The sequence below is a fragment of the Abrus precatorius genome, unplaced genomic scaffold (assembly GCF_003935025.1).
Source record: "Abrus precatorius isolate BTA unplaced genomic scaffold, Abrus_2018 Scaffold11, whole genome shotgun sequence".
Lineage (NCBI taxonomy): Eukaryota > Viridiplantae > Streptophyta > Magnoliopsida > Fabales > Fabaceae > Abrus > Abrus precatorius.
The window spans coordinates 11,615,429-11,628,395 of record NW_020874303.1 but is presented as its reverse complement, the minus strand read 5'-3'; the positions used below and the strand labels follow the sequence as shown (position 1 = coordinate 11,628,395).

At 33.1% G+C, this 12,967-nt stretch overlaps 1 protein-coding gene across 3 annotated transcripts; it reads right to left on the bottom strand.

The window, feature by feature from the left end:
• Nucleotides 1-1,996: 1,996 nt before the first annotated feature.
• LOC113854713 (pentatricopeptide repeat-containing protein At3g53170) lies at nt 1,997-12,735 on the bottom strand. 3 transcript variants are annotated; one of them, XM_027485886.1, is made up of 4 exons: nt 12,391-12,728; nt 10,772-11,867; nt 4,269-4,377; nt 1,997-3,344 (listed from the first exon to the last, which is right to left on the bottom strand). In XM_027485886.1, exons 1-3 carry the CDS (start codon nt 12,703-12,705, stop codon nt 4,346-4,348), a joined length of 1,443 nt encoding a protein of 480 aa, XP_027341687.1. In that variant the 5' UTR covers nt 12,706-12,728; the 3' UTR covers nt 1,997-3,344; nt 4,269-4,345. The 3 variants fall into 3 exon arrangements, with proteins under 3 accessions (XP_027341687.1, XP_027341688.1, XP_027341686.1); XM_027485887.1 differs by having other exon boundaries at nt 2,248-3,279; nt 12,362-12,735; XM_027485885.1 differs by having other exon boundaries at nt 2,362-3,279; nt 12,391-12,729.
• Between the last annotated feature and the right edge of the window lie 232 nt (nt 12,736-12,967).

The window sequence follows — 12,967 nt, the reverse complement described above, 5'->3', positions numbered from 1 at the left end:
GATATCAAATCCTCAAATTAAGTTTTTTTTCCCCAAAAAATAGGCTTAAATTTCATACTAATATATGCGTATGCCTATATTTCACCTAATTATGATAAATTTAGTTCAATTCCTTCTAATTTAATTTTTATACTTATTTTGCTCAGCAAAGTTTCTGACTCACTCTTACTTTACAGTCATGAATAAAAATATTATAAAATATGTTAAAAATAATAAATTAGAGATGTTACAATCCAGATTTTGTAAATTTAATTGTTGAAAATTGAGTATGTATATTAGTTTATTATATAAATTTTTTCTACTAAAAAAATATTTTCAAATTACTAGACCCTATAATTGTTTTAATTATGAAAAGAGTGATAACACATAAGTTTCTTGTCATTAAAAAAAAAAAAACTGTTTTTTGTACAGATGTGAGAAGAAGGGTTTACATCTAACGTTTTATTTATACTATGTTAATATTATTATATAAAAGTATAACATTTCAAAAAGGATTGTTGATGGAGTTGATTCCACCACCTTCATAGTATTTGATGGTGAGTCAGATAGAATTCTTGTAAATTGATTTATATTATAAAATATAATTTATTTCAAGACATTATGTTTGTTTCTTGAGTCTATTGATGTACAATGTTTTATCCAAAATATTTTTCTACAACATTAAATGAAAGTGAGATTGGATCTTGACAGTCACTTTGGAAAATTATCAATTTTCAATTATCATGTTGTCTGGGAATAACATGGTCCTAGCCAAGTAAAAATTTCATAATTTATAAAAAAAATATATTATGATCTCAAATATAAAAAAAAAAAAATTGATTAACCTTTTCATTTGAAACATAAACCTTTTCATTTATATAGTGTTGGCTTCTTTTTAAGTCATGCAAATTTTTGTCATGTCTACGATGTAGTGTAATTTTTTTATGATAAATTTAATTCGTTCCCTTCGTTAATTAAATTAGATGATTTAATCTTAAAATTAACTGTTAAAGTAAAAAAATTTCGTTATATAGATTATGTCTATAATAAATTATTACTTAAATGAAAATTTTAAAAAGTGCTTAAAAAAATTTAGCCAATTAAATTATAATAGATAGATGCCAAATCGTAATTTGGCATAACATAAAAAATTATTTTTTAAATGAATAAAATAATCTTAAATATTTATTTATTAATTTACAAAAATATCATTGTTTTGATTATAAATACTGTATTTATAAATATTTATGTATAGAATGCCTATTATTGTAAAAGATAATAGTAAAAGTTCTCTATTTTGTTACTCTTAATTCTAATTTATTAGAAATTGTTCTTATTGATCATTAATAATTAGTTGTGAATTTCTTATAATATTTGATCATGCATTCAAGTGAATATGTGAGCTACACTCTAATGAAGTGTACAAGGACCTCAGGGTTATGTTATGCAAAGCCCACAAATAACTTAGGCTAGCTACTTGAGTGTCATGACGTCGACCATGCCAAAAGATACTAACTTGTCTTATGCAAACCAGAGTCATAGTCGGCATTAGAATGTTTTAACATATTATTAATTAAATACCTCTAGAAGATACTCATTATGCTCCCCATATTAATGAAATTGTTCACCCTAGAACAAGTCTTGGCTCCTCATTCATTCTCGCTGAAAACCAAATACTGGTCAATGAACAAAACAAATTGCTTCCCAATCAACCTCCTCCAAATAAAAGCCCAAAACACATTATATCTCCAAAGATAAATTTTATCATTGTCCAAATAGGGCAAGACTAATATCACAAAAATCTTCTCTTAAGATTTTCACTTTGAACCTTCGGCCAATAGAAGAAAACCAATTCATGAATTTATTTTGGTAGACTCAAATTTTGTCTCGATCTGCCACTATAAAGACCCAAAAGACCATTCAACCATAAGCCACTTAGCCATCCAATTCTAGAGGTTTTAACATCTAACAGTATATGAAAAAAAAGAAAAAGAAAAACAACAATCTCACAAAATTACCCAAAATTTTGATCGTATTGGAAATAATTATTGCAGCTATATTGACGCTTAGACTAAATATTTTGGCTAAAAAATAAATATAACAGCCACCCATGGTTAATTATTTAAAATAAATAAATACTTATTCCCATTGGAATTTTTTTTGACTAATTGCAAAGATTCTTCTTGAAGGACTCCAAACCTTACAAAAATTATTAAGCAAGACAACTTGATTCCTCTAGACGTGAGATTATTTTCAAACTTTTTGTTACCATGGGTAATCTCATGACCCTAATTATTTTTCACTTTTTCAAAGAGATTCCTATGTCAAGTGGTGACGGTTTTGTATGTTTCTCTATCAGAATGATCAAACTTCAGCAGCCTACCAATACAAAGTTTTGCAAATAATTTAAAGAATATTATAAGATTTCTTCAAGGAGATGAAGTTGAGTCCTCCTTAAAGAGAAGACCCCTGGCTCGTCTTCATCAATAACATCAATACTAGGATGAAGACGGCTACTATGGTGGTATCAATCTAGTATAGCTGAAGACATGTTTCATGTAATCATTGTACCTCAAACAATTTTGGTCATGGTACCTGTACAATAGCAGTACAGCTAGAGTTTCGATCAGCGTTACTTGTACAGTAGAAATATTAGGATTTATCAAGTGTGCTAAAACATGATGCAAAGCACCCTTTCAAATATCAGTCATAGAGAGAGTAGAGAGAGAAGCTACGATATTTATTTGTAAGCATTCTTTTTTCTTTAACAAGAGTCTCCTATATTTCTCCCTCTTCCCCCAACCGATCCGTGGAGACTATCCCCACTCAATGTTCTTCTCTCCCCCGTCCTTACTAGTTCAATACTCCAATATTCTTTATTTATGATTTAAACTGGTCTAGATCTCCAAGGCTCTTAAACCATATGTTTATTAAAAAAAAAAATTCACTTTGAATTTCTTGCATATTTATTTTATCTTTGCAATTTGTCTACGTCCCTAGTTTCTTTCTTTTCTTTACTTGACCCCGTTTCACTTCACACCTCTGGTGTGTGTGCGCGCGTGTATCGATACAAACTTGGATTACTCCCCAAAGAACGGAAAGTATTCTTAGTACTTGTGGACTATGGAGTATGTATTCCGTTCCAAACATGACTGGTTGACTGAGTCTTGTGCATGATGTGCAGAACACTGAGTGAATCTGGATCAGTGCTATTCGTCGGATTATGACAAAAAACTCAACATTTTATATCTTCGTGTAATGTGCACTCCGATGACATAATCTTTAACAATATTAGATTCCCTGCAGAGGACATACAAATTTCCCAATTCAGCAAAGTTTATGGGTGATGATGCAAAAGACTGTACCTATACATAAGACTCAACAAATCAATTTGATTAGTGAAGGCCACAGGAAGCAGAGGCATTTGACTCACAAGAGGAGAAACAATTAGTCTTGCTAAATAAGATACAGAAGCGTTCAGTGGGAACAACCATTTAAATCAATTTGAGTTTTACCCTAATAGTGTGCGGGGTAACATTTATACCCTAAAAGGAAGAAATATTAATTCTATAAAACTCACTTAAAAATCAAGTGAAATGCAGACCCTTTAACATTTTCTAATTTCAGAGGTTCACCAGCAAAGAATAATCTTAAAATCTGAATCATGGGATTTTAGCATGAAACAACTAAAAGAAAGTAGAACAACTTTCTCTAAAATGAACTAAACAGGGTGTTACCCAAAAATACTAGCATCAACAGACGGAAACTCTATTTAAATGATGGGAATCATCTTCAGTCAAAGGGTACCTTCTCAAACCTTATTGAGCTGTTTGATAGTGTTTAATAGTTTTTATGGTAACTTCATTGACTTGAATTTCAGATTACATTTAAGACTTCAGAGTACTATCAGCTTCAATAGGTTTCTATCTTTAAAATGAATTTTTGCATAGTAGAATGTAAAGGAACTGTAAGAATGAAAGAGAGAATTCAATGAGAGCTATGCTATTACAGAATATCTTAATCAAATGCAATTACATCTTCAGAAATAGAACTTGTCAAAAATCCTCATTTGAAAGGATTTCATTCAATTCATATATGTATCAAAGAATAATAGGCACAGTATAACACATGAATGTATCACTTACATTTAAATAATTTATATTTTTTTTATACAACTACTATGCATAAAAGTAAGAAGCTATCTCCTGAACATAATATAGCAAATGAATTCTAAATTGACAATGACTTTATTAAGAATAATCATGTAGGTATGAAGATTCGATGTTTACCTGCTAAAGTTCTCAAAGCTTTCCAAGTCAGGATTACTATAGAAAATATTTAGAATTGTGAAAGTCTTGAATCACAATTAACCGTCGTAGCATCCAATTAACTCAGTGCCTGTTGATCAAACATTTGGTAAGGTGTGTCATGTGTAGCTGATAAATAAATTACTCATGGGAAAAGAAAAACTCAGAGGCATTACTATGCAGAAAAAAGGTAATTATATGAAGACAAAGAGAACCAAATGGTCTGCCGTCCTAGGAGGGGGACTATTGCCCTTGCTAATAGAAAATTATATTTTTAACTTATATATTACACAATATACTTTTAATGGATGGGTTGGATATCCATCCATAAAAAATTATTAATGGACAGGTTGGATGGTTTTTATTAAATGGATTAGATTTTTCTGATACTCTTGTAATGAATTAATGGATCATAAATGAACTAGTGCTTTGTTTTTTACCCATTGATTATAATCCAATTCAAAATTTATCCAAACGATTCCATTTTCCACCCTTAACATCACCAAAAGAGAGAAAAAATATATAAACTGCTGAAGGATATCATCAATATGATTAGATGTATAAAACATGTTATATAATCTCTAATTTCAGCAAACTACAAAAGTAAACAAATCAAATCCTAATTATTAACAGCTATTATACAACCCGTTAAAAAGAATATACTTCCATTCCAACATAAATTATCGATGCAATGACTCAGTAGACATCAAATTTTACAAAGTTGAACTAGGTCATCTCTCAAAAACCAAGCTCACGCCTAATTTTATGTGAGCTGAAAAACCAACCCAAACAAAAAATTAACCCAACTGTTGGGTCACCCGAGTCTAAACCCAAGCCCAAATTATTCCCACAGACCCAAAATTGGGAAAAAGGATAATGTGAGTTGAAGGTGGTTTGGTCATGCAATAAGAAAACGAATAGAGGTTCCATTGAGCAAAATAAATGAAAGAAATAATAGTAATAGAAGGATAGAGGTATAACAAAAAAAATTTGAGGACAGAAACTCAAATAAGAAAAATATATACTAGCTCTAAATGGTTTTTCTAAAAACTTGGTTCGACATCTAGTATTAATCAACATAGCTGACCTGCACGTGGAGGTGCAAGCCAAAACAGTAGAACCAAAAACTACTACATCAAAGATATATCATAATCGCACTGGATTATAACAACATTAAGAGAAGAAGCTTGGGGCACCGTGGAAAGAGTGATGCAGTTAAATGCAGGTTGTATTGATGGCTCGCTGGCTCCTATCCTATGTGATGATCACAAAGGGAACTACAGAAGCTAAGAAAATATTGATAGAAGGAAAGGATAAAAAGGCTTGTCTAGCCTCAAAAGGTGCATACAATCAGACACCAAGGAATGTGATAGAACTAGATCAGAATTGTAGAAAGAAGTTTCTATTAACAGAAAAGGATGACAATTCATGGGGTGCAAGAAAACAGAACAGAAGATGAAGGCTTGGAGAAAATAGAACCAGCTGCTCAAGTACAAGAAATGACACATAAAAAGCTACAATAATTGGGAGAAGCCCAACAAAAACAACCCTACAACATTTTGGAAAAAGAATCAGAAAACTAAAGTAAAAATGAAGTTCTTGAGATCAAGAACCACAGTTGCAGAGATGAAAAAGGGAGGGTCTTTCTCTGGGTTGCAAAGAAGTAGCAAAGATTGAGGGAAGCCCTATCTTTGGCATGAGCAGAGAGCCTGGGACTGATCTGTGACAACAATGGAGGGTTCAGGTCTGGGCAGTTGAACAGCCCAGTACCCACTGCCTCTACCAAATCCACGTGATTCAATTTCTCCTGTGAAGTGGGGTGGGTCAACAGCTGTAACAAAATGGTGCATCTCAAGTGGGGCGGACAAGCTAGCCACTATGTGAACCACCGGACTGTGGTGCATGTGTGGAGGCCAAGATTACTCCAGTGATGGAGATGAAAGCTGATCAAATCATCATTCCACAATTTCATGGCCAAAGCATAACTAGTGAGGAGAAGGGAGCAATGACAAGATTCGAAGTTCCTAGGATAGGTGGAATTTATATGAGGTTGAGGGTTAATGGCCATGTCACTACTGAAATCCAGATAAAGAATACAACAAACCTTGCCTATGTTGTGTTGTTGTTGGGATGTGTAAAACCGATAGATGAAATACAAAAGCAGAATGAAGGTCCTGTAAGTACAGCAGCAGCAAGAGGGGGAAGGGAATATGCAATATAGTTACTATGTTTGGCTGTACAATTGGTGCTTTTGAAGAAATTATGGGGATGAGACAAAATTCAAAAGGTGTCACTGGCCATGGCTCATTTGTGTTTGATGGGGGAACTTATGCTACTGTTGCATCTCTAATGAAGGGGTAAGGAGACAGTCAATTGTTACTCTTTAGACATTGGGACCCTGCTGCAGTTATGAAATCCTTCAGATTAAGGACAAGGTGAAACTTCAGAGAGGGAAGTATTATTAGGTAACCTCAATTAGGAGTTTGTTTGTTTAAATAGATTACTTCGATTTTGTTTGGGAGTTTGGAGGGAGAGCAAAGATGTTGGAAACCCAAAGGAAAAAAATGGAAACTAGAGAAAAATTAAAGAAATAGAACTTTATTGCAAAACAGAATAGAAAATGAAGAATAAATTATTACCAAGGGTTTCCCCTTCACCAAGGATGACAGGATACTGAGTAGGGGCAGTAGTATAAAAGAGAGTGATGGGCCTGCAGAAGGAGAGTTAGTAAGGCCCATGGTGTGGTAGGTTTACACAAGGAGGAAGAAGGTGGGCCCTTCAACTAATGATTAGTTAGTTAGAAGGGTATGACTTGTTATGGGGGGAGAATATAAGGGGAGAGATTGTATTGGGAGAGGGATGTTGGTGGTGAGTTAGTTAGAGGAGAGATAGTCTCTGGAGGAGTCACTGACTCTGGAAAAGATATGAAAATATTGTAAAGCATTTTTGCTCATTCATACGCATTCAATATTATATAGTACTGTCGTTTGATCATAATTTTTTGCTCTGTCATCTGTTCCTATTAAAGGATCTTTCCTTTCACTTCTATAAATTATAATTTCTCCTATTTATAGTTACTGTCCTAACTAATTAGTGCAACTAACTAATAACTAATAACTGTCCTTATTCAACTAATTAGTGCAACTAACTATTAACTAATAACTGTCCTTATTCACTCTCATTACACATCCTAACAGAAGGGAAGGGTTTGAGAGGTAAGGGAGGAAAAAGAAGGGTTAATAAAAAAATAAAATAAAAAATCCATCAATTTAAGGGAACTTAAAAACATGAGTTTAGGAGGATTTTGAAGGTTATATCAAAACTCCCCCTCTCATTTAAAAAATCTCAAACAAGGGATCATCAAATAAGTTTATTCCTTGCGTCCTAAAATTAACTCCCAAACAAAACCTTAGTTATCAAGTAGTTAGTTAGTTATATGAGTGGGTTAGTTAGTTAGTGTGAATATGGCATGTTGCCTATGAATAAGAAAAGGGGTTGAGAGCATATTGGTGGACATCAATGCCTTCATAAATGTTCACTAGTCTGCATATTGGTAGCAACATTTTGATGCTAGCCACCAGTTGAGAGCATCACCTCTCAGAGCCTTTGCTGCCTTTGATAGCTTCTCTTCCTCATGCATTCTAGTGGCTTCAAAATACTGCTCAACCTGGATCAGCCCACCAATTGGCCTCCTTTCCATCAAATGGTTGGAATCTTCTTCAAGAACTCAATACTCACAGCTCAAAGATTGGAATTCGGATACCAGTTGATAAAACTAGATCAGAATTGTAGAAAGAAAAGCTTCTAATTCTATTAAGAGAAAATAATGCAAATGATTACCAAGACTTTCAAGGGCCCATGGTGGTTTTGGTTTTTAAGAGTTAAATGAGGAAGGAATATTTATCCTTGATTTCTCAATGTCCTACGATTTTAAGATTATGAACATTTGTTTTAAAAGGTAGGTGAAACATCTTATCACTTTTAAGAGCAGAGTTTCAAGGTTGCAAATTGACTTTTTCTTGGTGAGGAATCTAGACAAAGGAATTTGCAAAGATTGTAAAGTGATTTTAGGAGAGCGCTTTACTACACAACACAGGGTCTTGGTCCTTGATGTTCGCTCTAAGACTAATAATTATTTTAAGACTAGTAAACAGAGAATTTAACAATTTAGTATTCCAAGAATTAAGTAAGGGCTACTTAAAGGTGAGAAACAGTTGGGCTTTTAGAAGCATTTAGTAAAAGAGGATAGTTGGGCAACACAAGGTAGTGCCAACATCATTTGGGATAATATGGTTACAAAGGTCACGAAAGTTGTTAAGAAAATTTTAGGTGAATCAAAAGGTTTTGACCTAAAGACAAGGAATTTATGGTGGTATAATGAAAGTGTACAAGAGAAGATTAGAGAGAAGAGGATGAGTTTCAAAACTTCGTATACAAAAAATAATGCTGAAAATTGGCCTAGATATCGGAATGCAAGAAAAGAGACAAGAAAAGCAGTGAGTGAAGTATGTTTTAAGACTTTTGAGGGTTCTATCAAGATCATGGGACAAAGAATGGTGGGAAAAAAGATTTATAAACATGCTAGAGGTAGAGAAAGAAAATCTAAAGATTTGGATTAAATTAGATGTATTAAGGATGAAAAAAAAGAAAAATTTTGGTTTCAGATTAAAGCATCAAGGACAAATGGGAGAAATATTTCCATAAACTTTTTAACAATGGACAGAATAAATGAAGATATAGTAGGATTAGAAGTGCAAAATGAATTATCTAAATTTGGTATATTACTTTAAGATTCAAGTTGGAAAAGTAAAAGAAACTCTTAAGACTCTTAAGAGTATGGATAATTGTAAAACAGTTGGCCCTGATAAATATCCCTATGGAAGTTTAGAAAAGTTTGAAAAAACAAAAACTAGAGTAACTCACTAAGCTCTTTACCGACATTTTGATATCTAAAAATTTGTCAGATAAAAAGAGGAAGAACAATTTGATTCTTATATAAAAGAACAAGGGTGATGATCTTCAAAATTGTGCAAATTATAAAAGGATTAAACTTATGAGTCATGCTATGAAGTTGTGGAAAAAAGTGATTGAACATAGAATATGACAAGAAACTAAGATTACAGAAAATCAATTTGGTTTCATACCAAAAAAGTTTACGACAGAAGCTATATATTTTTTACAAAAAGTGATACAACAGTATCGTTACAAAGAAAAGGACTTACATATAGTTTTTATTAACTTAGAAAAGACATGATCAAGTATCAAGAGAAGTATTATGAAAAATTTCAGAAAAGAAAGGGGTACGCATAACATATATTCAGGCTATACAAGACATGTATGAAGGGGTAACTACATGTGTGAAAACTTCTGAAGATGTATCTACGAACTTCTTAATAGGAACAGGTTTACATCAAGGCTCCGCTTTAAGCTCTTGTTTAATCTAGTCTTAGATGTACTTGCAAGTGATATACAAAAAATTATCGCTCGCTGCATGCCTTTTGTAGATGATGTGGGTTGGAGATTCAAAAGAAGTTAATGCTAAATTTGAATTACAAAGGAAGACTTTAGAATTTAAAAGTTTTTGCTTGAGTAAAAGTAAGACAGTATATGCATTGTAGGTTTAGTAAAAAAACAATATGAGAAATATGAATTGAAAGTTAAAATTGAAGATAATATTATTATCATAAGTTTTCAAATTTAGGTACTTAGGATTGACTATATAGAATGATGGAAAAATCAATAAATATGTTACTTACAAAATACAAATTAAGTGGTTAAAATGAAGAAAGGAATCAATAGTTATTTGCAACCGTAAAGTATCTATCAAATTGAAAGAAGAGTTTTACCATACTGCAATATAACTAGCTATCCTATATGGCAACGAATGTTGTGTCTTAAAGGAACAACATGAGAAGAAAGTGAGAATGATAGAAATGAACATGCTAAGGTAGATGAGTAGACACACGAGAAAGGATAAGATACGGAATAATATACTGAAAATTGTCTAAAGTAGTTCAGTTTGTGCAGAAAAGATCTTTAGAAACATTAATAAAGAGAGTGGATTGCATGACTCTTAATCTGATAAAAAGGGGAACCCAAAAGAACTTTGGACGAAGTTTTTAAAAAAGACTTTTTGATTTACTAATTTTCTGAAAATTTGATTTTTGACTGATGAGGGATAAGACTTGTTGTTGTTGATTATCAAGACTTTCGAGAGGCTTGAGCTCTCCCACAACAAACTACATTTCCTCTCAAATCACCTAATAAAATCTTCCTCTCAACTCCTCTTATTTATAGGCAACATGCCATATTCAAACTCATTCACCTAACTAACTAACAAGCCCACTAATTAACTAATTAATCAAAAACTAGGTAATCTATATAAACAAACTACTAATGGGTGTTCTCTACCATGCACAATAGGACCAAAACAAATAAAACATTGAAAGGCATCAAAGAACAAGTAAAAACAAATTGCAACATACCTATGTTATCTTTGGCAGAAATCATTATGTTTTCCAACCTTTGGGCAGCTTCAGTCAGGCCATGGGTTTTATAAGCCTGAATCATGCAAGCAAAAGTGATGGTATCAGGCTCGCATTTTCTTTCTTTCATAGCCATGAATAACTCTGCCATCTTTTTTAAGTCACCAGCCTGACCATAAGCATTAATTATGCAATTAAAGAAGGGAGTATCCAATACTACATCAGAATTTTCTACATGTCTCATGATTGAGTCAACTTTATCAATTCGCAGAGCTTTGCTATATGCATTGACAAGTGAGCAATAAGTTCTAGAATTTGGTTTTACTCCTAGATGCTTCATTTTCAAAAAGTGTTCATTCATCTTCTCAATCTCTCCAGCTTTGCCAAACACCTCAATAACAGTATTATATGTTATGATTGTTGGAGTGAAAAATCTCTTCTCCATGAAATCCATAACAGACTTCATCTTCTTATACATGCCTGCTTTGCCATAGGATTTTATCATCATGTTAAATGTTGTTATGTCTGGCATAATGCCCATTAGCTGAAATTCATCATACCACTTTTCCATCTTATCAATTTGCACACCATTACCATATGCTCCAATGAAAGAATTCAGCGTGAAAACATCTGGGTGGCATTTCCCATTTTCAATCATACCATTCAACAATTTTTCCATGTGTTCAAACATGCCAGCCTTACCATATCCATCAATTATAGAATTATATGTCACACTGTTACACTGGATGCCCAGATATGACATCTCCACAAGAACACGTTCAATTAAATCAAAACGATGAAATTTTGCACAGCAACTGATAAGAATAGAATACGTATATACGTCTGGTTTGCACTCAACAACTGATTTCATATCTTCTACAGTAGAAAATGCCTGATCAAGACGACCACTTTGACCGTAAGCACTTACAAGAGCAGTGAAGACATCAACAGTAGGTTTAAGACCTTCAGACAACATGATCTCAAAGAGCAAAGAAGCCTCTTCAGGCTGCCTGCACTTCCCGAGCATCATCAAAAGCTTTGCATATGTTCGGCATCTTGGTTCATACCAGTTTTGCTTACGAAGAAGTGCAAAAATCTGAAAAAGGGAACAAGTCATATTTCAGACACAACTGAAGGCAAAAGCTAATCCTAAAATCCCTTCTAGTCATGTCTCTCAGCCTAAAAGTAAAAAAATCCAGTCACGTTTAACATTCACACAGACTATGACATGCTTCCAAGTGTCGCCTGGTTTTGCAAAACAAGTTTATCTTTGCATGAAGTAAGGCCAGAAGCACTAGGAGAACAAGCAAAACAACATTTTCTCTCAAATGCAAGATTTTACTAACTTACCCAAACCATATCCATTTGAAAACTTTTAAGCATGACAACCAAAATGGCAAATTGAACAGGAAAAACAAAAGCATCACATGATATAACGTTCATATTTAAAACACTCCCCAATGTTCATAACAGAATTTCACACTTGACATACTCCTTTCAGCTTTCTACCAAATTCAGTCAATATACCACGGTTTCACTTATAAAAGAAATCAATAAATCACTGCGTTGCTCTCAATCCAAATATTATACATGTAAATGAAATAAGAGAAAGGACGGGCCTCGAGAGCGGGCTTCCATCGACCCGCTTTGATGGCGTCATCCAAAGCTTCGAGAATGGACTTGGGCCAGATCTGTTTGTGCTTCCAGGACTTGACTTTGTTCTCGACGCCTCTAATTGCGGATTCGGTTCGGAGAATGCGAGAGAGATCCTTCTTGGGATCCTTTAGGAGATCCAGAGAGGTAGGTTTCGAGCTCCTCTTCAACGATTCCACGCGAAAACAAAGGCGTGGCTTTGGAGCGTTGTGCTTCGTTGAAGAAGTGATGGGTGTGGAGATAGAAGATGACCATGTCAGGCTCGGAGGGTGAAGCCCCATTGGAGCAGAACGCCAACCAAAGCATTCCCCAACGAACGCCATATGAATTTATAAATACTTATATTTAAAATTTTATCTTTTATATTATTAAAAATTAATAGTACTTTTTTTAATATTAAATAAAGTTTTTAATTCAATTTAAGTATACATTTAAAAAAAATTAACAATTCATTCAAATTATTAAATTATTTATTTAATTATTAAAAATTATAAATATATAATTTTGTTAGACTATAAATATTTTTTTCCCTTGTTTAAGCTT

Excerpts from the sequence above, each read along its gene's own strand:
- LOC113854713 (XM_027485885.1), bottom strand. The coding sequence starts at position 12,705 with ATGGGGCTTCACCCTCCGAGCCTGACATGGTCATCTTCTATCTCCACA. Across the intron at positions 11,868-12,390 it reads GATGGAAGCCCGCTCTCGAG|ATTTTTGCACTTCTTCGTAA; the intron begins GCCCGTCCTTTC and ends TCCCTTTTTCAG. Across the intron at positions 4,378-10,771 it reads TTCTGCCAAAGATAACATAG|GCACTGAGTTAATTGGATGC; the intron begins GTATGTTGCAAT and ends TTTGATCAACAG.